This window comes from Cercospora beticola, chromosome 8 (assembly GCF_033473495.1).
Source record: "Cercospora beticola chromosome 8, complete sequence".
Lineage (NCBI taxonomy): Eukaryota > Fungi > Ascomycota > Dothideomycetes > Mycosphaerellales > Mycosphaerellaceae > Cercospora > Cercospora beticola.
In genome coordinates this window covers 1471639-1498825 of record NC_088942.1, presented here as the reverse complement: position 1 = coordinate 1498825, position 27187 = coordinate 1471639, and the positions used below count along the sequence as shown (strand labels likewise).

General features: G+C 52.5%; 13 protein-coding genes across 13 annotated transcripts; 6 read left to right on the top strand and 7 right to left on the bottom strand.

The window, feature by feature from the left end:
• Positions 1-141: 141 nt before the first annotated feature.
• RHO25_011875 (uncharacterized protein) lies at positions 142-2586 on the bottom strand (the record flags this gene model as incomplete). Its single annotated transcript, XM_023603289.2, has 1 exon — positions 142-2586. The coding sequence occupies one exon, from the start codon at positions 2584-2586 to the stop codon at positions 142-144; it is 2445 nt and encodes an 814-aa protein (XP_023454213.1).
• A 948-nt stretch (positions 2587-3534) lies between these two features.
• Positions 3535-5115, top strand: RHO25_011874 (uncharacterized protein; the record flags this gene model as incomplete). The annotated part of the gene is made up of 3 exons (XM_023603288.1): positions 3535-3730; positions 3791-4032; positions 4084-5115. The coding sequence occupies 3 exons, from the start codon at positions 3535-3537 to the stop codon at positions 5113-5115; spliced, it is 1470 nt and encodes a 489-aa protein (XP_023454688.1).
• Positions 5116-5330: 215 nt separating this feature from the next.
• Positions 5331-6107, bottom strand: RHO25_011873 (uncharacterized protein; the record flags this gene model as incomplete). Its single annotated transcript, XM_023603287.2, has 2 exons — positions 5331-5910; positions 6007-6107. 2 exons carry the CDS (start codon positions 6105-6107, stop codon positions 5331-5333), a joined length of 681 nt encoding a protein of 226 aa, XP_023454689.1.
• Positions 6108-7254: 1147 nt separating this feature from the next.
• On the bottom strand, positions 7255-8049 carry RHO25_011872 (uncharacterized protein; the record flags this gene model as incomplete). Its single annotated transcript, XM_065603458.1, has 1 exon — positions 7255-8049. One exon carries the CDS (start codon positions 8047-8049, stop codon positions 7255-7257), a length of 795 nt encoding a protein of 264 aa, XP_065459530.1.
• A 195-nt stretch (positions 8050-8244) lies between these two features.
• RHO25_011871 (uncharacterized protein) lies at positions 8245-9870 on the bottom strand (the record flags this gene model as incomplete). The annotated part of the gene is made up of 2 exons (XM_023603286.2): positions 8245-9685; positions 9731-9870. 2 exons carry the CDS (start codon positions 9868-9870, stop codon positions 8245-8247), a joined length of 1581 nt encoding a protein of 526 aa, XP_023454690.1.
• Positions 9871-10601: 731 nt separating this feature from the next.
• On the top strand, positions 10602-12982 carry RHO25_011870 (uncharacterized protein; the record flags this gene model as incomplete). Its single annotated transcript, XM_023603285.2, has 4 exons — positions 10602-10689; positions 10864-11102; positions 11223-12466; positions 12523-12982. The coding sequence occupies 4 exons, from the start codon at positions 10602-10604 to the stop codon at positions 12980-12982; spliced, it is 2031 nt and encodes a 676-aa protein (XP_023454691.1).
• A 343-nt stretch (positions 12983-13325) lies between these two features.
• Positions 13326-13822, top strand: RHO25_011869 (uncharacterized protein; the record flags this gene model as incomplete). The annotated part of the gene is made up of 2 exons (XM_023603284.2): positions 13326-13579; positions 13633-13822. The coding sequence occupies 2 exons, from the start codon at positions 13326-13328 to the stop codon at positions 13820-13822; spliced, it is 444 nt and encodes a 147-aa protein (XP_023454692.1).
• A 113-nt stretch (positions 13823-13935) lies between these two features.
• On the bottom strand, positions 13936-15363 carry RHO25_011868 (uncharacterized protein; the record flags this gene model as incomplete). The annotated part of the gene is made up of 1 exon (XM_023603283.1): positions 13936-15363. One exon carries the CDS (start codon positions 15361-15363, stop codon positions 13936-13938), a length of 1428 nt encoding a protein of 475 aa, XP_023454258.1.
• Positions 15364-17045: 1682 nt separating this feature from the next.
• Positions 17046-18765, top strand: RHO25_011867 (uncharacterized protein; the record flags this gene model as incomplete). The annotated part of the gene is made up of 2 exons (XM_023603282.1): positions 17046-17431; positions 17481-18765. The coding sequence occupies 2 exons, from the start codon at positions 17046-17048 to the stop codon at positions 18763-18765; spliced, it is 1671 nt and encodes a 556-aa protein (XP_023454257.1).
• A 228-nt stretch (positions 18766-18993) lies between these two features.
• On the bottom strand, positions 18994-19518 carry RHO25_011866 (uncharacterized protein; the record flags this gene model as incomplete). Its single annotated transcript, XM_023603281.2, has 1 exon — positions 18994-19518. One exon carries the CDS (start codon positions 19516-19518, stop codon positions 18994-18996), a length of 525 nt encoding a protein of 174 aa, XP_023454787.1.
• A 2552-nt stretch (positions 19519-22070) lies between these two features.
• RHO25_011865 (uncharacterized protein) lies at positions 22071-22394 on the top strand (the record flags this gene model as incomplete). Its single annotated transcript, XM_023603280.1, has 1 exon — positions 22071-22394. The coding sequence occupies one exon, from the start codon at positions 22071-22073 to the stop codon at positions 22392-22394; it is 324 nt and encodes a 107-aa protein (XP_023454786.1).
• Positions 22395-23039: 645 nt separating this feature from the next.
• RHO25_011864 (uncharacterized protein) lies at positions 23040-24164 on the top strand (the record flags this gene model as incomplete). The annotated part of the gene is made up of 1 exon (XM_065603457.1): positions 23040-24164. One exon carries the CDS (start codon positions 23040-23042, stop codon positions 24162-24164), a length of 1125 nt encoding a protein of 374 aa, XP_065459529.1.
• A 982-nt stretch (positions 24165-25146) lies between these two features.
• RHO25_011863 (uncharacterized protein) lies at positions 25147-25761 on the bottom strand (the record flags this gene model as incomplete). Its single annotated transcript, XM_065603456.1, has 2 exons — positions 25147-25417; positions 25511-25761. 2 exons carry the CDS (start codon positions 25759-25761, stop codon positions 25147-25149), a joined length of 522 nt encoding a protein of 173 aa, XP_065459528.1.
• Positions 25762-27187: the final 1426 nt, after the last annotated feature.

The window sequence follows — 27187 nt, the reverse complement described above, 5'->3', positions numbered from 1 at the left end:
AACAGCCAGCCTCGCAGCACAGGGCTACAGAAGTGCCTCTGGAAGCTGAATGGTCCAGCGAGGAAACAGGTCGCTGGAAGGGTATATCAGAATCGGGAAAAGTGCTCGCCGGCACAACGCAAGCTTCAGTCTCCAGCCAGATCAGTAAGGTGAGTTGACAATCTCATTCCTACTGAGGTAGCTGCCTCGTCCCTTTGGTCTCTTCGGCGTAGCCATGATACTCTCGCGCGTCGGTCTCTGCAGAGCTGCGCGACGAACCATGTCGACTTCGTTGGGAAGCGCGACGACAATGTTCTTGTCGCTGTTGAAGCGGAAGTTATCGGCCTTGACCTCTTCCGCGTAGCGCTTGATGTGGTAAGGGTCCTTTCTGCCGGCGAGCACCTTTTTCATGGACCAAGTGACGATGAAAGGACCAGTTGCCGTGATGATCGTAGTCTCTTCCTTGCCTTCTCCAGTATTGAAGCGAGCTGGAGTGAAAGAAAGCGCGGCACCAGTCTCGTGCTGGAACTGCGCAATGTGCTGAGGAGTGAGTCCAAGACGTCGTGGTTGCGGCTTGTGATCCTTGGAAAATGGTTTCTCGAAGCCGAGTTTGCCAGCATATTTGCTGCCTTCTTTTTGCTCCGCGTCGATGAGGAGCAGATAGGTTCGTGTTGTTGCGAGCACCCATCTGCCGTCGGCGCTCGTATCGATGCCAATGACAGGGTCACCGAGCGCCGGCAGCGCAGTCTTCGCGTTGATGCCCAACCGGTCGAACAGGCGAATATCTCCCTTGTTCGAGGCCACGGCAATGTAGCCTTGCTCGGTGGTCGCTGCAGCGGAAAAGTCGTTCTTGCTCACGTACTGCTTTAGCTCCGAATCCACCAGCTTATTACCGCTCAGTCGAGGGTCAACTCGGTAGAGTGCGTTCTTGGACAGACCAAGGAATGTCTGCTCGCCTGTGGTTTGAGCAAATTTACTCTCGGGCGCGAAGATATTGATCGGGATGTCGTCGGAGACCTTCCACTCATCCACTACTTTGCCGACTTCGAGATCCATTCTGTAGACACTGTTGGGGTCGTCTGGGTTTTGCAGGACCATGTTGCGATCCTGCGCGTGAAGCATGACCTTCGATGGCGCGAATTTCTTGCCCTTGAGATTGGCAACGTTATTGATCGAGGTATTGAATTCAAGCTTGTTGTCCTCAGTGTGCTTGAACACTCCGATCTTGTTGCCTCGCACCACGAAAGATCGGTCCACGTTGGCTCCCACGGCAAGTTGGCTGTTGACATTTCCGTCCTTGTCCACGTTCACAGGTTCGTCCTCGTCCTCATCGGAGTCGAAGTCGGGCTCCGACGTGCCATCTTGAGCATCCTCAAACTCATCCTCCTCGTCATCTTCCTCCGCAGCTTCGCGCTCTCTGGCGTCATCGGCTGGATCCTCGATGACCAGGTCGTTGAATGCGTCCAAAACGTAGTCGTGCTCGGCATCCTTGACTACCTTGCCCCACTTTGCCTGGTTCAGATGTTCCCAAAGTGCTTGCATCAAGCCCTCCTGAAATTTCTCCTCGGTCTCTCGATCCTTGAACTTGAGTAGCCACGAGTATGCCGAGCCATCTTCTGCGTAGTGGTTGAAGATGAAGCTCAAGTACTCAAAGTTGAAGACTGGGTTGATGTCTGGCGTGACCTCTTGCCCTAGCCATTGCTGCTTGTCACCAGTGATCTGCAGCCAGTATGTCCAGTTGCCAGTCTCAGTGACAATAGCTTGGACGCCCTCGTCCTGCAGCCTGAAGGTGCCTGAAGCAAAATCGAACAAGTGCAGCTCCGCCTCTTCATTTGCCAGTGTCTCGGTCGCAGTGGGCACGGATCGTGGGGCAGGTGCTTTGGTCGGCGTTTGCTGCACAGCTTTGGCTGGCGTTGCAGGCTTCTTCGTCGATTCGCGAGCCATGATAGCTTTCGTGGGCGTCTTGCTCGGCGTGGCGTCGCGCAGCTCGTTCAGTGCTTGTGTGCTGGGCGAGAGTATTTGCGAGCCACCGAGTGGGCTTGCTCTGGGACTCGCAGTCGGAACTTCAGGCTCGTCGTCGAATGCAAACTCCTTGAGATCACCTTCGGTGGCGTACTGGTGACCACGGCGGTACTTGCGCTCGAATTGGCACTGGGCTGCAACAATACCGAACGCAGTCACAGTCTCGGGGCGGACGCTCTCGTCGCAGACAAATTCGAACAAGTCGCCCTCGTCTCCAGAAAGGTCTCGCCAGGCAAGAACGATCTCACCGTTGTCCTTGAGGTCTGTGCGGAAGTGAATGTGCTCGTCAAGCAGGAAGATCTTCTCGTCCTTGTTATCGAGCGTTGCAACGGCGCCGTCTTCCCCGCCTTCTTCTTCCAGCAAATCTTCCTCGCCCTCTTCGTATGCGCGTTGGATGACGAGTTGATAGTGGAATTCCTGGCCGGTTCTGCGAATGTAGGCGGCGGCGTCTCTGAAGATGAGCTCCGAATATCCCTTGGGCGATCGCGGGCGGACGATGAAGAGCTGTCCCTGGCTGATGTCCGCTACGTTTTCCTTGTCGCCTTTTCCAAACAAGTAGCCCGTCAGCGACTTAATAGCGAACATGTCGTCATGCGAGTAGCAGCAGCAGCATCACGAGACGGTCGGTCGTTGAAGTAGGAGTGACGAGTAGTGAAAGCGGACTGGAGCTCGTCACGTCTTGTTTTCCAGCGCAAACATGACCCCGCGTCATGAAAGCGCGAACGCCACTTGTGGCTGTTGCCTGGATGCTGCCTCAGGCCGACACAACCCAGTCTCACGTTGATTGCTCCACGCACTTTCATCTTCACCACCTTCAAAGACATTGTCATTTGCTCGAGCCGAGTCTTTGTTTCACCTGAAGCTTTCTGCCACGTGGTTCTGGAATCAAGCCTCTTGCACCACGACCCTCGTAGCTGCAGCGAAGGCGCAAGCCAGCGTCCCTCCGTCTCACAATGTCCGCTCTCCAGCTCGTGCAGCTGTGACTGTTGTCAACACTGCTGATCTGCACGACACAGGCGACCGCTGTGACGTTTCTCACGCATCCGCCATTCGATGGCCGATCAGCGCTGAATTCTCTACTGCGCTTGCCGTTTCTGGCTGATGCACGTCTGTCGTCGTGATATGAGCTGGTCCGGCGGAGAGAGAGCCACCAATCGCCATCGGCGAGTCCGAGCCAGCACGTCCCCCGCCAGAGCCTCCCACCGTGTTTGGCGCAAGCCACCTGCACCTTCTTCAACGCCAGTTCCGCAATCAAGACCACATGACGCCCAAAGCAGCATCGAGCTCCCTCCAGATGCCAATAGGAGCTCAAGCAAATGGCCGTGATGCTCATCAGCGAGCCGGTCCTACGCCGTACGCGAGCCGCCGGTGCGCGCGAGCTGATTCTAGAGTTCATGTGCTAGCCGATGAACTATGCTGCTCATCACTTACATGAAGCCATGAAGCCCATGCACGCGAGCTGTGTTCTCTCCACCACCAGTGTCAGCGTGTACAGTATAGCATTGCCGATCGACAGAGAAGGCCCGACACTCCATGGACGCTACTCTGGTTTTTGTGCGTCGAGCTCGACACGCGTGGTCGGAGTTCAGACAGCCCAATGCTCCAAATGGACAGCAGCCAGGCCATCCTGAAGACCAGCATGGCAATGGCAATCACTGGCGCCCAGATCCCAGTCTGAATAATCCTAACGAGAGAACTGCACTTGAAAACTACAGGCTGCTGGTTGGTAGTATGTGGATAATATATGTAAGCGGCCTGATGGCGCTCAAATACTGACGCGTTACAACAGTCCACCAGGATAAGTCTTTCAGCCCGCCCCATGGCTTCCTGGCGAACAGACGGCCACAGCTCTCCATAGAACACCGCCCCTCGCCCAATCTCGGCATATATAGCACTGTCTGCGATGCGGAGATCAAATCAAAAAGACAATACAAGTCGCAAAGTCGTCTGATCAATGTTTGCTTGGGCTTGCAATTGGTCGTTGCAGCAGCCTTGACTGCGTTAGGAGCTGCTGACGGGAGTAGGGCTGCAGTGAGTAAAGCGGACCTCTTGCTCAGCTGTCTGTCTAATTCGTGATTGCAGGTCACGGTCTTTGGAGCCATTAATACCGTCATTGCAGGATTCCTCACATACCTTAAAGGCTCTGGGCTGCCCAATCGATTGAAGTATTACCAACATGAGTGGGCGAAAGTGAGAGAGTACATCGAACAGCGTGAGAGAGATTTCAGCTTTGGGCTGCTTGGTCACCAGCATGTTCTCGCCGAGGTGGAGACGGTCAGAGAGATGTACGACAACGTCCGAGCCGATATCGCCAACAATACTCCCGAACGATTCGTTGGCAATCCGGCATCGAAGGGCACTCAAAGTGCGTTTGCGGCATCACAACTCCAGCGACCTGCTGCAGTGGCAAGCATGCAGTCCATGGAAAAGCAGTACCTTGACGCATTTGATGAGAAGCAAGCGGAAGCAAATTCTGCAATGAACAAGGCACACGACCAAGCTCAAGGGTTGTTTGGCAAGGCTCGCGGCATTAAAGAGATGCTCGAGAACAAGATCCACGATCTTGGTCAGATGGAGAAAGAGATTGAATCAGATGGCAGAAATATGGTTGCGGAGAAGAAACAAGGCATTGCAGCTCAGGTGGAGCACGCTGTGAAAGAGATCGCACACCTTGGGAAGGAGCTTGAGACAAAGGCGACAGATGTCGCAGTCGACAAGCAACAGCATATCGGCAGTGCGATTGCCAGCTCCACGGATGCCGCTCGAGCCACTGTTGCCCAACAGCAGCAATACGCTACCGATGCTCTCTCGGCCCAACGTGACGCAGCTCGCGGGACCATTGCTCAACAACAGCAGTATGCTTCCGATGCACTCTCGGCGCAACGTGACGCAGCTCGGGGTGCTGTCACAGACACTTCAAACGCCGCCAGCGACTCAATTGCTCGACAACAGCACGAAGCACAAGCAGCTATATCTCGAACGTCTCAAGCTGCTAGCGACGCACTAAATCAGCATCGTGAGAACATGGCAGCGGCAATAGCACCGAGACACGACGGGATTGCACCTGTACCTGCCCCATCCACCAGCAGACTTAGGGAGGAGCACGATGCTTGATCATGGTAGCCTCACGCTCTGCTGAGCAATGCTTTACATTCTTCCACGGATGGCCGGGCTTTCGTTGATCTACGTCTCGTATCTATCTAGCTTGGAGCTGCAACTGAAAGGTCGCTCTGCTACACTGAGCGTTCAGTGAATCTACTGGCCGAAATGGCCACTATTTTGAGCTTGTTACCCTATGAGGGTCTCCCTAAACTGGCACAACGGTCTCATCAAGCTCGTGGCGTCTCTGAATTGATCGGATCCAATGGCGTCACCTTCTTCACGACCTTAGCTGGCGAGCCCATCGCCACACTCCAAGGCGGAATATCTTTCGACACAACCGAGGAAGCTGCGATAGTGCAACCTTCGCCAATCGTCACACCAGGCAGAATCACCACATGTCCGCCAATCCAACAGTCACTGCCAATGACCACCGGCTTCGCATACTCAACATCGTCTCGCCGACTCTGCACTTCTGTCTCGTGCGTAGCGGCAAAAATCGAAACATTCGGTCCAATCATCACTCGGTCACCAATTGTGACTAAACCACAGTCAAGGATCGTGAAATTGAACCCCGAATAGAATCGATCTCCGATGACCGTATTGCAGCCATAGTCGAGATAGAAAGGAGGTTCCAGATATGCTCCTTTGCCTACACGACCGAGCACGGAATGAAGACCTTCATAGCGGTTCTTGGCCAGAGTTTCGGGGGTGTCATCATCACCTGAGGGGAAAGTCGTGTTGTAGTTGTGGCAGAATTTGCGAACTTTGTGTCTTGCTTTGGAGAGTTCGGGTGTGAAAGAATCGTAGCTGAGACAAATTTGTTAGGAAGCGAACGGGTTGTGTGAATTGAGGCGCTGGGACAGATGGAGTCGATAGCGTTGAGAACGTGGGAAGAAGACTCACAGCATTCCAGAAATCATTCGCTCGTATTGCTCACACCAGGGAACATGATTCAATTTCTTCGCTAGGGCGATTTGCGTTTCGTCTTTCTGCTGACTTGCCATGATTTTGCCTTACTGGTTCCACGCGTCGGTCTGTCCTCTGCTTTTGGGAGTTGCTTCTCTAAACAGTAAAAGCCGTTGGTCGTGAATAGTGCGCTAGAAGCACGATTCAAGCTCTTATTCTTTCTTCTTGTTTCAAGAGTCTGTTGGGAAGTAACGGTGCCGGAGAATAGAATAGAACTACTGCACGGGCGTTGGCTTTCTGTCCGGTTCGTTGCTTCGCTGTGCTTCGTTCCTGCACGTTGATATCGTTCGCAGTTTCGTTTCTCAGTAGAGTCAAAGAAAAGAGAAGAAGAGACGCGTGTATGTTCGATTTTCACCGCATCCAACGTCAGTCGCCAAGTGGCATTGAGGACCACGACGCGGCCGCGCTGAGAGCGGCTTCACCTTCCCAAAACGTCACATTTCGCCGATCTGAAGCGGAAGTGCCTATTGCGTCCTGCCGCCATACTCAAACGCAACTGTCATCGCCACAGTGCACATCCCATCATTGTCAACATCATCAACACGATTTGATCGCAGAAGAGGTCAGAACAACAAATTCCAAATCCTATGCCGGCCCTTCACAATCGCCAAGTCTCACTGAAATGACCCTTCAACCACAGCACAGACGACTCATCGCTCCCAGAACGTTGTAAAAGTCAAAAGTGCACAGGACCTATTATTACCACAGACCGTTGCGCGACAATTGCGAAACACAAACGCCATCATGGCCACGCATGGGTACGGCAAGTGTGAAATGAGCTTCAATCTTGTTTCAAACTTCAACTCGTGGAGAACATTCGTCGACTGCATCGATTTGTGATAAGATCTATTTTCGTACAACCAGGCAGGCAGGCAGGCAGCAGAAAGCCAGGAGGTTTGTTAATAAGTAGTTCTAGCCATGCTCGCACCCGCCATTCTGGAAATACTTTTGATGATTGAGATTTTTGAAACTGGTTGTATTAATTCTTTGATGACTGGTCGCCGATTGTCTGGTTCTAGGTCATCTCTATTCTGGATCACCTCTCTATACCCTCGCACGACGTTCTCTATTTTGGGTAAACGCTCACGTTAATCATCTGGACGACGCCTCGAGCAATTGGTAGCTTCATACCCGTCGACCAAATCGAGCAACGGATAAACACGCGATGCGTCGCTCACGAACTCATCAATTGGCGACGCCATATGAAGCTACCCAGCCCCTGGCACGACCGGACGAGTGGCCACCGACTTGTTCTTGTACGACGCCGATTTGTCGCGATCCGCTTAAACGTAAGTCGATCGAGGTGTCCGTTATCGAATGTCGAATGCGGCTGACAAATTGATTGTCCGCAGATCGAATGCAAACAGACCCAGAAAACACCATGGATGTTATGTCGGCTTCGACACTGGTAGCGACTGCTTTATTACTGACGCCCGTGACGACGATCCAAGCCACTTCGATGTCGACAACTCCAGTCAGAACACTCTTAATCCTAGGCGCACAACCGGATGCGATCTCGGAGAGGCCCAAGACGAAGAGATGGTATTCTGGATGGAAGAGGCATAGAGCTGGATCCGTACAGTCGAGAAAGTCGCACAGCTTGGGAGGCTTCTCGATAGAGTCGACCACGAGTAGAGGCAAGGCGTCCGTGGATTCAAGAGGAAAGACTTTGGATTTTCCTGGATGAGACTGCGCCTCGTCATTCCTCCCGGCCGATGCGGTGATACAACGCCGCTCCTTCGCTCCGCCCGCTGGTGCTAACGGTGACCTCGCCTTCCCCCGGGGGTTTATTCTGAAGAAATATGTGGTCGCGAGTCTCAGACGGCCCTTTACGGCGCTGCCATACCTCTTGGCCACGTTCAAGAGCGGAGATGTCCCGCCTTCCTCGGAGAAGGAAGTGCTCTCTTGCAATTGCTTCGGAATGGCGCTACATTGGCTCCGAGCACGACGCTCCGTGCGACGGTGCCCGATGCCATCCATCTCGCACAATCTCAGCAACCCAAAGTCGATCCCACGTGGCTGACCGTTCAGCTTCCCGACTGTGGAGTGATCCAAAATGGAACGGGTGACGTTCCTGGCAGGAATATGATGACCTAATGAGGCCCACGCACCCGAGAGTGCTCTATAGCATCTACGACGTAGTTGAAAAGTAATGATGAATGATATGTCGTTGTATCATCTTTTCGCGGTATCTTCATCTGAAATAGTATCCGAAGAAACGACGATAGCTGGTGCCGCAGGACTGCTAGGCGGAGCCGGCTGTTCTGAATCCACGCGGGGCGCCACTGGAAGGCTGTTCTCCCTGGAATTGCGGAACATAGGCGAAGTCGGGACTTCTAATGTGTCTCGACGTGTTCTTTTCCTTGCGAGGGGATCGGGTGCCCCTGCGACTTGTTCCATTTCTGTCGATGTACGTTCAAGCCCATCTTTTGAATTGCTCATTGTGTTTGAACGTGCTCTGCTGAGTCGAGATATACCGGATCGGACGCTTTCACTGGAGCCTCGGGAGGAGTGCGCGTACTCGTTGTAAGTAGATCTCGTTCGCGACAGCTCGCGGTTTCGCAAAGATTCGCCTGGAATCTCGGGAAAGTTCATGGCACTGCCTCTTCTGAAGTCCGATGTGTCGAAACGATGCCGCTTGGGGTGACTGATATGGTCGCTGAAACTGATTAGGACTTTGGCAATCTGATGCAGAACTCCCTTATCCTCGGGTGCTCCTGACCCAGGATTGAAGTCTTCCATTTCTCGTCGTTCGCGTTCGCGGGTCATTGCTTCTGCGAGAAGGACGTATACTGATCCAAGAACCGCAAGACCTGTACCTGCGATTGGGGCCCACTGTCCTACGTTGGCCAGAGGTTCCGTCTGGTAATCAACTTCCTTGCTAAAAAGGTTGCGCTCGCCAAGAACCAGGATCGTTAGGACTGCGCCGCCGAATATCACCGTTATCGCGTACCTGCGAATCAACTTCACTATGAAGTGTCCACGTACCTCACCCAGCGGCTCTGCGTCTCCGAAAATTCTCTTGTAATTAATCTCGAGGATGTTGAGCCACGTTGAGACGCAAAGAAGGATTGCCGGAAGGCAACATGCTGCGGAGAGCAATGTTGCGGCATTGAAGTTCAGTTTCGTGGGGGCAGGTATGAGGTAGATGTTTTTTGCACTGCCTCCACGCAAAGGAGAGAACGGGCCTTGGTCCTCGTTGCAGATGACGCCACAAGAAGCTTTCTCGTAGGGGAAGAGGTTTGGATTGGATGACAATGGGTTTCCGGCATCGTCCTCCAGGCATCGAAAGCCATTGATCCGGTAGAATTCGACAGTCAAGCTCAACAGTCCGGCAAGGATGAGCATTGCCCATACGAAGATGCTATTCCTTCCTGCTTCGTTATTGTAGGTCCCCGATATTCTGACTGTGACTGGACCAACCAGCGCACCTATAGCGCAGAATTGGAATGCGCCATACACATCCATGTCCACAGCTTCATCGATGTGTTCCGAGACGAGGACAATGGCGTGAATGGCAGCCACAACGGGAAACAGCAATGCTGCGGCCAAACAAGCATTCCTCAGCCATTCCACCTTGCGGGCGAAGATGCATGCCGCTACCAAGACGTAGTACCTGGAGGTGTTAGCAGATATCACATCTGTGGCTTTGTATACTTACAGAACCCGAGAGCCTGGACCGTACTGTCCAGACACTGGCCATGCGCAGATCACATCAATCCCCGCGCCTGCTGCGAGTTGTGGTGATGATGTGTTGGCCGGCAATTCGCTGAACGTTGAAGTAGATTCCAACGCCGGCATATCTGGCGTGCTTCGCCGCAAGTCTTCCAGTGACGGAGATGATCGGCCTGCCTATGGAGGCTCGAGATGCGGGATGGCTGAGGGGGCGGTAGGGACAAGGACGCTGACTGGGACAGCTAAGGACATAGTATGGGGTGGAAGAGGACGATGTTCGGTGGGAGAGAAGAAGTCGGGAGGTGGACGAGTCAAGAATGCCTGGGCAGATGGCAAAGAGTGGTAGGCAATGGCCTTACTCCATGTTTCTGCTGCAGGCCAAGTGCCCCGGTGGAGCCTCTTCACTGCTCACACGAGCACTTGCCTAGGTAAGCGTTGCAGTGCGGCCTGGCGAGGAGGTTTGCCGGGTGTCTTCCGCTGGTCATGTGCGGCGAGCTGGATTACGGCGCCGATCGGCCATTGGTGTCGGCTCAGCGACCGGTCAAGCGTGGAGCGGGAGCTGCACTGCGCCACCGTCTTTGTGCTCTCTGTCGTCAAAGCTTCTCGAAGGATTTTGGAAGCTTCGGAACGAGTCGCGCTGGCCTCGGCTTGGCGCTGTCCATCCCAAAGCAGCGGAGCGCGTGCAGCAGCAGGAGGCGGAGCATTCTGACTTTCTTCACTCACATCGTCAAAACTCGACCCGAGAGGAGGATATACACAGCACTTCTCTGCGAAATGCCTGGACATCAAGGCGGCCACCTTCGAAACCCGACCCTGCGCAGTGCTGGCTGACAAGCTGAGGAGCTGAATGTGCCACCATGGCCACAAGTGACACCACAAACCTCGACACGAGCGAGATTAGGAACTGGCGATCTATTGTCACACTGATCGTGTTCATTGTTACAAGTAAGTGCTACGTTCGGGTAACCCTTGATAATTCAGCACTTTTCTGCAATTTGCTCCCAAGACTTGGTCAGAGTACTGAGCGATCAGTACCCGATCTTGCAAGTGTACGCGCACAGTCACTCCGAGGGAATATGCAGAGGTTGTTCATCAAACTTGAATCTGACAAGGCCATAGATATCATTGTGCTCTTCCCATTCTACGTACCAATATACGTGCCAAGATCATTGTACAATGCGACAATTCGTGCGTTGAAGACTCTCCGCATCCTTTCGAAAAGCGACCGCCATCCCTACGATGACGCCGACACATCGCGTTGGGTCCGACTCCAATTCCATATGGGTATGGTCACGGCGCCTCTGATAGCCGACCTCTTCCTTCTCGCGATTCTGGCTATTGGACGACAGGAAGTTCATGTAAGCAAACTCCTCCCTCGAGACAGAGAATGCCAACGCGCCATGATCTGTAGCCCTGCCAGATACAGTGCTTGAATTCTGGCGTATCGCGCGTTCGAGTCTCACTGACGTTCTCGATAGGATGGAACTGTCGGAGCGGAGAACATCAATCCCATCGATATTATGGTATTCTTCCTCACGCTGGCCTATATCGCTATCTCCATCGATGCATCAGGCCTCATCCGCTGGCTGGCGTTCAAAGTCCTTCAACTTGGCGGAGAGCACGGCCGTCGACTGTTCGTCTACCTCTACTCGTTTTTCTTTCTGCTCACATGCTTTGTTGGAAACGACCCGATTGTTCTGAGTGGAACGAGCTTCTTGGCATATTTTTGCAGGGTCTCAAGCAATATCAAGCATCCTCGAGCATGGATACACATGCAATTCGCCGTGGCAAATATCGGGTCAGCAGTTCTGGTGTCCTCGAATCCCACGAATCTGGTTCTAGCAGGGGCGTTCGAAATCAAATTTTTGCACTACACCGCGAACGTCGTAGTTCCGGTGATAGCAACGGCGATTCTATTGCTACCATTTCTGCTATACATCGTATTTCCATACGAGGCATTGATTCCGTCAAAGATTGAGCTCCACCAGCTACCTGAGGAGGTCAAGCACAAGCCGCCAGTCAACCCTAACATTCCGAACGCGCGTGGGACTACAGAGGATGAAGAGAACGACGACAGTGAGCATGCACAGCAATTATCGCTCGAAGAAATCATGAATCCATTCCTGGACAAAGGTGGAGCTTGGTTCGGCGCGGTCATCATGGCAGCGACTCTGGTCACCATCTTAGCTCTCAACGCATCAAGTCAGAGCGGCCATGAGCACCCAATATTCTGGATCACGCTCCCTGCTGCGTTCATCATGTTTTGCTGGGACTTGACATTTGGCTGGCTCAATAGACATGATACTCGCAAATTGGCACGCGAGGGCAAGGAGCAAATCGAACTCGCCAAGATGCAGAGAGCAACCGCGTCCCCGGCCGCTGGAATCCAGACGCCACTCGATGTGAGCGGAGAGCCTTTGAGCCTCACGAAGTCCCCAGATGAGATCATGGAAGGCAAGAAGACTTCTGACAGCCAAACAGCAAGTGCAACGAGCACGCCCCAGGAAAAAGTTGCAGAGAAGGAGGAGATTGCGGCAACATTCCCGGACTCTATCGAAAACCAACCTGGCCCTGCTAGTCTTCAGTCTCTCGCCGTCGGAGCGTACCATTGGTGCCAGGTCACATTTCCGACTGCGACAACAGTTGCAACACACCTACCTTGGAAACTCGTTCCATTTGCATTCTGCATGTTCGTGTTAGTGCAAGCACTTGTGACGAAAGGGTGAGCGAAACCAGTCAACAGCAAGAAATACGAATGTCCACTAACCGTTCCCTTAGATGGGTGCCCGTCTTTGCACACGGCTGGGACCATTGGGTCAACAAGACAGGCACAGTCGGCGCTATCGGCGGCATGGGCTTCCTCTCCGTGGTCATGTCCAACTTCGCCGGAACGAACATCGGCACTACGATCCTACTTTGTCGCGTTGTCCAGGCTTGGGTACAAATACACCGGAACAATGGCACGATCATCACTCAGCGGACTTTCTGGGCTACTGTATACAGCATGGCGATTGGCGTGAATTATGGCGCGTTCTCGACTGCCTTCTCTGCTTCGCTTGCAGGGCTCCTGTGGCGAGACATCTTGGCGAGGAAGCACATTCGCGTCCGGAGTCTGGATTTTGCGAGAGTCAATCTACCTATCATCGCTGCAACGATGGTTGTGGGGCTGTCAGTATTGATTGGAGAGGTATATATTGTGCGAGACCAGACGCCATATGTGGGCGGAAGAACACCATAGTTTTTGTTTGACTAGCATTCATACGACAGTTACGAAAAGTCCCAGTCTCTTCACAACTAGTCGTCATATTCTAGCATACGGTGATATATTCCTGCTGACCAATGTTTGCTGAACCGCTCCTTGGAAGAGTAAAACAGATGTGTCGTGACGGCCGCCAAGAGAGCGACCCTCGCTGAGGACGTCATTGGTCTGCCTCTTGTTACAAATGGACGTCCCCTCACCTCTCAACAGAGATCGAGCAATCCATTATTCCTACTTTCCAGACAATCGCCCACCCCTCTGATTATCCAACAAACACAGAACAAGAAGAAAGAAACCCTGTCCCGAAGAAAACTTCGCCATAATGACCTCTCAAGTCCAAATCTCCAACCCACCAGACAACCCCTCCTTAGCAGAAACCTACTCCCAAGTCAGCATAGTCCCAATCTCCTCCACCAAACGCCTCATCTCCTTCGCTGGCCAGACCGGAACAGGCAAAGACCAAACCGCAAATGCAAAATTATCTTTCGCAGAGCAAATCCAGCTCGCATTGGAGAAAGTCGACAAATTACTCGCTGCTACGGGCGCGAAGAAGGGGGATATTGTTATGATTAGACCGTGAGTGTGAATTTGTTCTACTTTCGTTTGTGCGAAGCACTGATTTTTGGTAGCTATGTTGTGAAATTGACGAGTCGGAGTGAAGAGGAGATTAAAGCGAAAGATGAAATCTTTCTGAAGTGGTGGAGGAGTACAGAGGGAGAGAACGCTCTTCCGCCGCCGGATTCTTTGTTGGGAGTGGATAGTTTGTGGAGTAAAGAGACGTTGTTTGAGATTGAGGTGCAGTGTGTTTCTGATATTTGATGTTGTTTAGACTGCATTACTTACGACCAAGAGACAAAATTCCGAGCAGGATGCGCTGTCATGTTGTTAGCTACGGCTTCATTCTGTATCCTAGGAAAGCGTCAGAGAGTTGTTCAACGATTCTGCATTGCGAAGAGTAGCCCGTCGACTTCCTGTTGGATAGCTTGAACCCGCTGCTTCTCAATCAGTTGGAGTCGGAACTGCTCTTGCCATCCTTCTGCGCCGGAATCTGTGAGCTGCCATCTGTTGATGATGGGCAAAAGATCTGGAAAGCGGCGCATTACTTCAGGAATATTCCTAATCGTGACGGTGCGGTCTAGGTCAGCTGCTATAGCCTGCCGGTATCTTGTCCACGCTTGTCGCACCTCTTCTGGTGAGCTCTGCAGAGTGTATATCTGGAGCAGAGGCGACAGAATTGAGATGAAGTCCACAAGCATGGGCATCCAAGGTTGCACCTGCCCCTGGTGTGCTGTGACTTGAAGAACGCTGAGTACAGCAGATTGGATCTCGTCCAACTTCTGGCGATCAACACGTCGCAGGATCGCTTCTGGCTGCCCAGGGTCGTTCAACACGCGTCGATCGTTCTCGTCGCGGGTGACTTCGGTCATCAGAATGTCCATGTCGGCATCAGCTTGCTGAATGTCTTGAGTCTCAGGCCAGTCAAGGAAGGGATCGGCCGGTAGCCCATCAGGGTGATTGGGCCAGCGGTCCCACTGTATCGCAGGAGGCATGAACATTGCATTGCCATCGTCAGGGTGAACGGGCCACTCATTGGGGTCACCGCCCAGCGGTATCCCAGCTAGCCCAGGGGGCTCGAACATTGCATTGCCATCGTCCGGGTGATTGTACTTCGGACATGGCTTGCCGACGTCCCAATGCCCTTGACCTTCCATGGCGTGTTCGCCGCAGATGAAGCAGAATTCGCAACCGCATGCTGTCAATTCGCATGTCATATGGTTGCAGCCATCCATCAGTTCACATGGTGTAGCGCATTCTGGGCAGGTTTGGAAATCTTTGCCCCTCTGCAGACCATCCATGGCCGATGTATTCTCCTTCTGCTCTTGGCAGTGATGCTTGTATAAAGCACGTGGATTGAGGCTCGAACTGCATTCAGCACAAGTCAGTGCGCCGCACTTTAGGCATGCCGCAGCTGCAGGCATCTCATCTTTCGATCCGATGAAAGCTCCACAGTGCTCACCATTGCGACCAGCGCAGTAGATTCGGCGGTTGGGGAACACAGCATATTCGTCCATCTTCAGTTTGTACTCTCGAATAAATTCTGGTGTAAAGTTAGCTTTGACGGAATCGAGATTGATCAGATCGCCTTCCCACTTGGGTGCGCAAAACTCGTTCTTGAGATGGTTTTCGAATTGAGGCTTCATGCCCCTGTCGAAACATTCTTTGCACATGCAGTGCCCGAAGATCTCGAGAGTTGATGGCCATTGGCATTCGTCGGTGCAAACAACGCACTCGAAGAGGGTGGGTCCCGAGTCTGACATCGGAGTGTTTGGCGGTGTGTTCGTGATAGGGATGTTGTCCATCTTGAGACGAGGATGGTGTGTTTGGCCGAGATGAGTGAGCTGGGAGATTGAAGTCGAAGATTTGTCTGGCGAGCTGAATGTGCAAAGGGTAGAGAAGTATTTGTATCTGGCAACGAAGACGAGAAGTGAATGCTCGACACGTTACATGCCATTGTTCACTTTGCCTAGCCATCAAGAGCTTTGTGCTTCAGGCCCACATTCTTTGTGTCGATGCCGTTGAACAATAACATTGTCTTTGATCGTAGCGTAATTCCCAGCTGCCATCGAGGCATCCGCCGCAATGCATCTCTGGCGGGGCAATTGGAGAAACTGGAGTCGTGGAAGTAGTGCAGGATATCTTCCTTCAGATCGATGTCCCAGTTCGATCGATTCACAAGGTCGTCAGTCGTTTCGAAAGAGCATTTGCCGAGACAGCATATCTTTGATGACGAAGTGCGCATTTCTGTTCACTACAAGCCAGCCATCAGCGACATGGTTAAGGACTCTTCAACGCCTACATTTGATGCATTTTGTGTAGGTTGAATATACGTCTTGGCTTTCAACCTCAACGCCTGAGCCGAGAGTCGTGAGCTTCGTAGAGGGACCGCGTTGTGGCTGGTTGGTCAAATGTGCAGCCAGGTCATTCTTTGTTCGTTCGGGATCTGTTACTGCTCGTCTGACACTGGTGGCACTCAGTCGAGGCTTTCCGAAGCAGTGAGCGTCTTGTGCACGTCACCGAATGGCAACAGAGACAAGCAATGTAGAAAATGCGTGCAGTAGAAGTCGTTCTGTGGCTCCAAAAACAAATCTCTTTGACTTCCCCACTGTCAAGGTCGCTTCTGCCCCTTTGTTCTTCGCAGAAAAACCTGGTCGTCGATGCTCCGCAAGACGACTTTCGGACGCTGTGGGCCAACTGTGGCCTGCACTATCAGTGCTCTCTTTACAGAGGTCCACTGCATCATGCGATCTGTTGATTCAAAGAAAGAAGTGGCAGCATGATTGATGATCAAGTACGAAAGGCCGAGGAAGGAGAAGGAGAGGTGGCGAAGCTTTGAGTGCCAAGACATCAGAGCGTTGCTGTCTGACTTCACGCGTCTAGAGTCCAGCATCCTCCATCATCACACACACGCCCGTATGCCGAGCATTGCAGACTTTCCGGCGCCCATCGGGAGTCAGAGTCCATCACTGATTCCGAATCAGATTGTGTCACCTGCAGCGGAACGAGTTGTCGTCTTCCCGGAAGTCCGTAAGTCACGATAGTACGTACAGCGGGCATCAAGGAGCGCCTCATGCACGTTCGAGAACCGGCGACGGCACTGGAATTGCCGTGAGATGCCTTAGCCTGCACGAAGTAGGCGGCCACTCCAGCATGTTCACGAATGAAGAGCATATAACTCGGACGCGTACCACAAAGCCCTGGTCTTGGCACGGCATCTTACGCTCCCCTGGTCACTTCTCTCCAGGGTCTGCCGCGACGGGCTCTTCTTCAACACTCTTCTGGGGAGGCTTCTGAAGTATGGCTGCATCACCGGAGCCCTGCTTCATGAAAGTCCGGTTCTCCGGCCGGGTTTGAAGTTCCTCATGGCCGGAAGGACACTACGTCCGCGAGGGAACGAAGCTAGCGATCTCATCATATAAGGTCCTACCTCTCTGTGTCGTTCTTACACATGAGCATATCCCTGTGACTAGGAGTAAGACTGATCATGACCATGTTGAAGCTCGATCTCACCAAATACCCGAAGCTCAATCGGGAGCAACTTGGGCACATACGGCATTTCCATAACCTCGCATCGCAGCTCGATGGAGACTGGAACCACATGGGCAGTCAAGAACCCTTGCAGGAGTTTCTTGATGCATACCGATTCCAGATTGCGACAATGGCATATGCTGCAGGAGCGGCCCATTTCCATCACCAGCCGATACTGCGAAGTCCGTACAAAGCCCTCTTTCGACAATTGATTCATAAGATGCTGAATCGTGCGGTTTGGGGCTACTGGTTCAATACAAGTCTTGGTGGGACTGTCACGGATCCGGACCTCAAAGAGCTCCGCAAACCATGGGCTGACCCTGTCGTGCGAGAAAACATCATGTATGTCAATACAAGGTGGTGATGTGTCTTCTAGCTGACAGCAGTTCAGGTACTCGGGACACCTACTGCTTATGATCAGTATGTATGCGATGCTCTTCGATGACGACGAATACGAGAAACCAGAATCCTTGGTGTTTGACTGGAATCCTCTGTTCTTCGGTCTGGGCCCGGAGCGCTTCAGCTACGACACCACAAGTTTGCAACAAGCCATTCTGCGGGAAATGGAGCGTAACCGATATGTGGGGGTATGCTGTGAGCCGAACATGGTCTTCGTCGTGTGCAATCAATTCCCCATCATCGCTATGCGTTACAACGATGTTCGTCATGGCACACGTGTGACTGAGGAGCTTCTTCCCAAATACTTGGCAGCGTGGGAGCAGAAGGGTATGGTAGGAGCTGGATCTTTGTATCCCGATGCTTGGCTCGAGAAACAAGACACCACAGTGCCAGCACGTGGCCTGGCATTCACAGCATGGGCAAATGCTTTCATGCATGCCTGGAGACCAGAATTCGTGGAAGGCCTCTATGAAGCGCAAGCTTTGGGCTACATCACAAATTTCGACAACGAGCTTCAGTTGAATCCAACAGCAGTCGCAGATGCGTTCAGGACAATGGTGACTGAAGAACAGGTGCCACCGGACAAGAATACTTTGAAAGATGCCAAAGAAAGAGCTAAAGCTGCTCCGGCGTCACCGATCCCCTACACGGCGCCAACACTCGGCTACGTTGCTCAATGGTTGTCCGAGCTCGGGCGACCAGAATTGCACCAGTTGCTCAATTTTGCTGATCAGCACTTACATCCAACGTGGGAAAAGGGAGGCTTGTACTATCCACGCCGCGATGAACAATTTGGTGATGATTCAAGATGGTCTCATATGGATCCTTTCACTGGCAATGCTGCAATTGGATACGCAAGACTGAACGTTCCCAATGGCCAGAAGATTATGTGGGATGAGCCCTGGACTACTCAGACGTTGCAGCAGAGACCTTGTATCGATGGACTTCATTTCGGGCAAGGTGCCGATTTTGTTCGTGCAATTTATGATGAAGTCGAAAGGTTCGCACTATTGACTGTCAAGAGCTGGGATGGCCACAAGCATAAGATCGCTCCGGTCTTCAAAAACCTGGCAGGCGGCACATGGAACGTATACATTGATGGTCATTCTGTGGCGTCTCACGAAGTCCCAGAAGGCGGAGAGATCGCCTTGGAAGTTGAGGTCACAGAAGTGGACATGGATGTCGCGGTCGTTCTTAATGACTCTCACCGCACCGAGACGGATGTGGGATCTGCTTCTCGGCCAAAGCACGGCGAGGCAAATGAAACAAAGTTGTAGCTGCGAGCGCTGAGGAAATTCACGATTCTAAGCAACATGTGGTACGAGACCAATTCATTTCAAATTGATTGCTACTTTTGCGTTACTGTTTCCTGTTCTGGATTCTAGCCCGAGTGTCCATTTATTTTTGACCCATGCCGCCTCGAATCGACTTCATCTCCATGCTCATCCCAGCATTCTCGGAGCTCCCATTTTCGTCATCATTTCTCGTTAGATCAATTTACAAATCTAAGCATAGAAAGCCTGAGTAGCCGCAAAATCGTTATCAATCCTGGTCAAAGCCGCGTTACCAGAGGCCTGCTGCGAAGCCGGAGCCTTAGCAAGCAAAGCCTGACCATACTCATTTGTGTCCTTCCTCAAAGTAGCCAAAGTATCCTGAACACTTCCCTTCAAACCAGCAGAAGTGAACTGGCTGCGCTTGTTCTCAATGCTGGTCAAAGCAGCATCAACAGATGGCTGGAGAGTGTTGTTGATGTAGCTGATGATATCAGCGGCTTCGGAGTCAGAGACTGGAGCCGACGCATTGGCGTTGTCGGTGGCGGTGTTGATGTCGTCTTCGAGCTTGTCGGCGGCGTTTTGTACGGGGATGGCGCCGAAGAGGCCGCCGCTGTAGCGGTCTGCGGCCGATTTGAGGGCGTTGGTGTCGGTGTTGATGAGTTGGAGGTCGGAGCGGATTTGGGCTGCGTCGCGTTTGGTAACGACGAGGGCCGAGGCGGTGGTGATGAGGAAGAGGAGGTTCTTGACAGAGAACATTTTGAAGGTTGGAAATGAAGCTTGTGGGCCTTTTGTGAGAAGTGATGGAAGCCTTGTGTGTTGGTCTGGAAGCGTTTGGTGAAGCTGATTGATGCTCGTTCGTTTGGAGGAGAAGAGGGCTCTTCTTATATTCCTCGACCGCCTCCACTGTTACTATTCTACTGGCATCTGCTTCCATAGACACTTCTCCAAAGTCCATCCCATCTCCGCGGCGGATACATTCTCCTGATCTTCAAACCGAGGCTTCGCATCCAGTATTTCGATGTCTACTGGACGATTGTCAACGCGAAGGCCTACAAGGTAGTATTCCGAGGCAGAACGTGGGTCAGCGTGGCGTTGGCATTGAGAAAAGTTGCTTGGACTATGCTGTCGATCCATTGTCTCGGGAAATGTGCAATCCTCGTGACCATATGGTATGCAAATCCTTCTCTTGTCAGTCTAGCGGGGCCCTGGAGGTGAGGGAAATGGGAGCGATTCGAGCTTGTAGAGGTGATGTTGGAGGGGGGACAGGCATGAACTCTCAGTGAACCTTGATCAAGGAAGTGTAGATCACTGCCATATCACAATATGGCGCAATTGCTACGGTATTCAGCACCGCAGGATGAAGAGCAGCTTCAATATACTTCGGACCATGCTTGGTTTGCTGTTGGTACGCTTGGGAACAATTGTTCGTACGATCGCACATCAGGCACTCTTCTAACCAGTGTACAATCTAGCACGCCACAGTCGTGTTCCCTCGCTGTACAGGCACCGCTCAGTCGTGTGCCTGGGGCACAAAGATTGCCAATTGCTCACACATGGCGAAGGTGGCATATCTACTCCGCTCTCTGGCCAGGCATAGGAGAAGACCCTTGAGCAGATGCTGCATCATTGTTCGATCGCACCTTCTCCGTGAAGCTGAATGCCTGCGAGACAAGAAGAGTGCGCATTGTATACTGCATCGGTACTCGAGCCAAGAAAACAGCTAATATTCATGCTTTCTGTCAATAATGCATGTCGACCATGCGGAAGCTTGAGCTTGGAGCTGTGAGAGCCGGTATGCTTCAAGCGTGTGATGAGATGTCACTTGAACCTAGAAGAAGCTGAAGTGATGTCGATCTGAACAAGGCTCTAACTGTTTGTGGCAACTGAAGTGTGATCACTACCACCTATAGACAGCTATTAGCGAGCTCTGGCGCAGAGAAGTCCGGAAGAGGGTTCGGGACGCTCAGGAACACGGCAAGCAGGATTCTATAGCGTTGCTGACGGCTCTCCGCCATTGCTGCTTGGCATGCTGCTATAACTTGTAGTTTGCGGGGTGGTGAATCTTGTTCTGGTCGCGCGGCTTGCCTCGGCGAAGTATTGGGAAATGGTATGTTCAGCTCAGGAGCTAAGCAGAAAGCCAAGACATGGACAAGTGTGAGTGGCTGGATCGCACAAACCTGGACAGTATGCCTCAGGCATCTAGAACTATCTCATTCCGCAGCTGAATTGCGAGCGCCTGCAACTTCCAAGTTGTAACTTCCCCAGCACATCGGGCGGCCTCCACACTCGAGACTACACCGCTGCAGGCCACACTATACTTGCTGGTCATCGTTACGAGCTTTGGTGAGACGTCGGATACTGCCAATGCCACCATGTGGGCGACATACAGTACCACAGTGCAAGATGTCTAGGTTGGTCATGGGCGTCAGCCCACTCGTTCGAGCGACTTGATGAGCGACGTGCGACGTGGCCCTCGCTGACGGCCAAGGCCGAGACCGCGAATGGCAGGCGATCCATCACCATTGCTGGATCGTATAGAGTCGACGATTTGCCAGGGTATCAAGAAGAAGCATCCTAAGCTCGCAGCCAAGTTGCTTGAATCGACCGGGTGCGCTGGCCCGTGACACCACATCTGCTGCCGTAGTCGTCAATCGGATGCTGCTAAATACGGGCGAACTTTCACTTTAGATGCGCTGACCGGTGATAGCCAACTGCGACGGTCGAATTCTGGTAGATACCAGCCCGTTAGGTTGCCCGTTGCTGGTACGTTGTCCTGCGAGGAGAGAACAACAAGCAGCTTAGGACGAGGCATCGTGAGAGACTGTGGTCGACTGAGGGTAGTGAAGGGTTGGAGGGAGCGATGTGTGCGCTGGGTACGTATTTAGGCTTCTCTATGTCGCTGCTTGGAAGGCACATCCAATTTGAGCTTCTGCGGTGAAGCTGAACGAGGTGGCATGACTGCAAGAGTCATTACAAAGCTGACAGCTGGAGATAGAGAACTCCGGACTTGTATATGTGGAATTACTCGAATGCAAGCTTTAGCAGACTGGATGATGAATCTCGATGTTTTGGACAACTCACAACGGCTCACGTCGTCGTAAGTCCCGGAGCTCACCCTGCTTAGTGCTTACAAATGCACAACAAGTCTTCGGAATCTATGCGAGCAGCGATGAAGAAGTAGAAGCACGTACACAAGACGTATATATCCAGAGCCTCTGCGATTAATATACGCCGACCTCGCATCCAATCCGGACAATACCACCACATTAATCACACCATTCAAACTCTCAAAGGCCGACAACAGCACGATGTCCTTCATCATCAGCGTCCTCTTCCCCAATGACGAGGATGCTCAATACGACATCGAATACTACGTTCAGAAGCACATGCCGAGAATTGCAGAGGAATGGGCCAAGTACGGAGTAACAGGATGGAACGTCCGAGAATTTGCTCCTGGACCCGATGGCTCCAAACCGCCCTATGCATTCGGTTCAGAAACGTTCTGGACAAGCAAAGACAAGCTCAGTGATGCTTTCACGGGGCCGGAAGCTGCGGGAATTATGGAAGATGTGAAGAACTTTAGTAATAAGCAACCCATCTTTCTGTATGGGGACGTGAAGGGCGGGAAGTGAGATTCTGTTAGGAGCGGGAGGAGAGCGACGCCTGGGGCTTTCGATGCAAAGCACGATTTTGGGTGGAGCATTTGGCGTGCTTTTGTATGATGGTCTGGGTAAGGAATGTACAGAAACATGTTGGAGCTGTATCTGTTCTTTACGCAACTGATGCTACCACCACTTGACTAGAGATGCTGGCTTCAGCGACTTGTACGAACAACACCCATATGCTACGATCATTACCACGAAACAAGCCCTATTGAGTGCCACGAAGAGCGGCACATGTTCGATCGTTCCATTATCCCATGAAGAACAGTTTGTGCAACAGCATTGACGGGTTTTCGTTGGCCACTGCATGGACACAGCATTCACCCTCATCTCCAATGCTGTCTTATTGACCTGGAACCGGTCAAGATTCGACAAATCAAGAGCGGCAGAGTAAGCGAATAGCCCTGGTAGCTGTGCCATGTCCCTGCCGATAGTGGGGAACTTGCACCATCGTCATCAGTCGCCAGCAATTCTTCTTCTCGTTGTGAAATAATGTCCTCTCCTGCATCGAAACCTAGTTTGCTGTTAGAAAACAGAAAAACAGCCTCTCATTCGATTTCTGAACAAGACTTGATCCGATCTCAGCAGTCCGAGGCCTCGCCTGCATCGTCTACGATGGTGCAACATAGCCCCGAGCCTGACGCTGACGATGTCTTTGATTCTTTCCAAACGTTGAGCATGGTAGACCACGACGTCAGCAAAGCAGAGCTCCAGAAGTTGAACCAACGAGTACTGAAAGCCTGCATGGACTTTGTGCACAGTGTGCGAGTACTGCAAGCCTCCCTCGCGTGGTATGAAAACGACATTGCCCAGGATACAGCGAGGTTGAGTTATCTCCACAGGAGACTAGAAGAAGTTGCCAGCGCTGTTTCATCATCTGCTACTGCGGTCCGGTTCTGGCAAGATCACCCCTACCGCTATCAGAATGGGCCGACGCTATTCTGGCCTTTGGACGAACATGATGGCTGTGGCGAAATGCCAGAGCCTCCCAAATATTTATTTCGCACGGCCGACGACAGCAGTTCGGGACAAAACAATGTAGACTTCATTGCATCTGCTGCAAGCATTGTCAGCCCTGGCCTCAGCAAAATAGATCTTCTCTCGCCGCGAACAAGAAGCACAGCGGCTCAGCGGCTGCATAATCATCTCAGGAAACAATGTTTTGATGATCAAGACATCACTGATAACTTATCGTCGTGGAGTTCTTCTTTACTCTTTGTGGTCCAATATGCTCTTTGGAGAGCTCGGAAAGGCAGACGGCCCCTCGATCAAGTCATGATCTATGCCGTCGATACAACTGAATTCCCGCGAGGACAATTTGCGAGTGATAAATGGCTGTTGAAGAAATTGGGCGACGACGTTCCCGCTACTTCCTGGGAATGGAGTCTCATGACTTTGAGAGCCAAAGGCTACGACAATGGCGAATACCTCTCCCAAGGAATGGTGGATATCAGGAATCGCTCCTGCGCGATTTCTCTTGCGAATCTGCTTTTTAGTGGCTTGTATGATTTATACCCGGAGTTCAAAGACCAAACCGGAAGTGAGAAATGGACCAAGCGAGTACAAGATCTTCGCTCGGACTGGGCGGCCAGTAATAAGACTACACGGGATGAGATTAGTTCGGCGATGCAGGTGGCGGCAACCTGCTTCGAAGGCTTCAACTATCTCGATATCGCTGTTGTCCTCTTGACCTTCAAGAATCGCAGGCGTTTGAATGATGATGAATCGTCTGGTGAGTGAATTCATCATTTACAACTGAGCCAAGGCGGACTTATGCTGACAGCGTATTATAGAAACTGGATCGTGGGCAGAATATGGGCCAGCCGAAGTGCAACGATTTTACATAGTGATGCAGGAGATTCGGTCTCGAGGCAGTATCGATGACTTAACGTGGTTTGGTATCTCCGCGGCATTGAAAAGCGTCTTTGAATGCGAGGAGTAGGAGCTATATTAGTGGCTGTACAGCACAAAGTTGTGTTTTGAATTTCCGAACGTACTCCATTGGGGGCCTTGAGGAGAAGCTCGGGCACCGCGATCAAAGGCCAGACCTGGTGTCAAGACCGGCAACGAGTGCGAAACTGGTCCTGTGGCGCTTGATGTGGTGTTTTCCAACAGGTTCATTAGTGTGGAAGATGGATTCTCTGGCTCGAGTTCTCGCATGCTGCTTACGATTCGTTGATGGTGGTACATGTGCTCGACCTCGCGTGGCTGAGACGTGGTAGGTAGCACCGAGTCATGTGGCTGTCGCAAGCGATGCAAGGCGTGGTACTGTGATAGCACAAGGTCGACGACTATTGGTCAGCGTGGTCCATGTGACGCGACAGGAGACAAGAAAGTGAGAGAGAAGTGAAAGGTGGGTTAAAACTCGTCTTCTAGTGACGGCATTAAGTACAGGTTCTTTCCGTCGTAGCATATCTTTCTCGTCGTCGAGGTCAATTGGTGGAGGGCCATGCTACGCCTCCAGAAACGCCACCGCCATCAGAAGTCGATAAAAACACCCAACGTAGCCGCCGTGTCCGGCGTTTCATTAAATTGACAAAATGTGCATGTGTCGAATACAATGGTAATTCAAAATGCGCTTGTCGATTGTCATGCGGATCGTCATGACCAGCTGCAAGGGGGGGATTTTCCAGCCAATGTCGATGCCGCTCTATCGTGACTGCCGTTTATACATCACTGCCTCTCAGCTCCGTGCGCACCATCTCACGTTCGAGAGATGCGTTTAGAGAGCGGCAATGAGACCAGCAGCGGCCATGATACCGGCAACACCGAACGAGGCCTTGGAAGCGGCACCGGTGTAAGCTGGAGCAATTGGGCTGGTGCTAGCTGGAGGAACGTAAGCACCAGGAGCAGTTCCAGCTGGTGGCTGGTAAGATGGAGGAGCTGGAGTAGTGTTGTTGGATGGGTAGTGAGGAGCCGGTGGCTGCACTGGTGGCTGCACTGGGCTGTTTGGAGTCTCTGGAGTCTTTGGAGTCTCAGCTGGAGGAGGAGCACTGCGGGAGAAGTCAGTACGATCGAAAATGAAATCGCTAAATACCGCGGCACGGGTGCTGTTTTACCATGTGCTGCAGGCAGTGACGACTGACGTGTAGACGGGCTTGGTCACGGTGCATGGGCAGTTGGTGATGGTCAAGGTGGTGGCCTCGGTGACGGTGTAGGTGACGCCGTTGTGCTCGATCGACGTGGCCGATGGGCAGAAGGTCTCGTAGCTGGTCACGACCTCGGTGGTGTAGCTTGGGCCGTGGGTGGTGGTGGCGTTCTTGGGAGGGCCGTACGATGGAGCGTACGAGGCCGAGACGACGGCAGCGAGGCCGAGAGCTGCGATAGCGAACTGCATCTTGATGGAAATGGTGATTCTTGTTGGTTTCTTGCGCGGGTGGTAGCGAGTGAATGCGGTCGAGACCGGAGTGTGTTTGCCTGCGTAGAAACGAGAGTGGGTGATGGATGCGATGAGGAAGGGAAGGGAAGAGGGGAGGAAATCGATCAAGTACCTGCCGCCGCGCTGCAACACAAATGAGACCAGGAAGGGACGTTGTCAGAGGCGAATGGATCCAATCACTGCGAGTGCCTGCCAATCCCAGCGGAAGTGGTGCAGCGGCTGCCCTTGCAGCATGCGCGGAAGTGGCGTCCAGGCTTGCTGGTGTATGGCCCTGTCCGACGTCCTGTTTGCAGTGTCTAGACCTTGCTCTTGCTCGCGCAACGCTGGAAATCAATATTTTCTCACCGCACCGCCGCTCTGTTCCATGGCCGACAGCAGCATCCACCACCTGCACTGTCCGCCATGCCCACACCACTGCTACCACCGGCGTTGGGAAACTGCGCGCCACAAAGCTTGCCGCGCATCCTCAGCATGTCCACGCGACGTTGAACGCCAAAGTGTCTGCGATCACGCCTCGGGCTGAAGATCGGCAAGCATATCCAGAATCCTCGCCAGGCGTTGTTGCCGCATGAGGAAACTTTGCAACGCGTGGCATGAGTTCGGGAAATGAGATGGCGTCGCTAAGCTCCCTCACAACGTGGAAAGTGGGCGAGAACTTTGTTCAGCGGATCTCCTTGCCCCCAAAGCTTGTGTCACCTTACTTCACTCTCTGGTGCGCCGTGGCAGACACGGTTTGCAGAGTCATCTCAACTATCATCCGCTGGTGACGCAGCACCGTCTGTGGCTTGCGGCGTGGCCGTACGATGTGTCTCGCCCTCCGACATCCGACATGACTTCGAAAACCGATCGCCAAGACCAGCCGGCCAGAGGTCAATCACACTCTCATCAAAGATACGAGCAGGCGAGAGTACCGATACCGCTGAGCATGTCCTCAACTCAAGCGGGCGTGATGGGTGATGGGTTCCTTCAGCCCGTGACATGACTGGAAGTGGAAGTCCAGCACCAGGGCAGTCTCCATGGTTCCTTGGTCAATATATTCCACCCCAGCTCAATATTCCTGGCCGGAACCGGTCTCCACTTTTCTAATCACCACCTGCGGAATGGTTGGTCCCGCAACTCCGTGGATGCCCTTTCTTCACATGTGCCTGTTCCTGCATCTTTGTCTGTGTTGATGAGGCACAAGTCAGCTCTGTTGCCTGATGCTTTCAGTCTGGGCTGACTGCTGACTTGTGAAGAAGGGCAAGGTATTCTTCCAGCAGCTTTGATGCAAGACTCCGTCTCATCTCTTCCACAAAGACACACGACAATCAATATTAAGAACGCTATATGCATGTTAAGAACGTCTGACAGGAGAAAAATTGTGCTATCAAATCGCACATTGCGC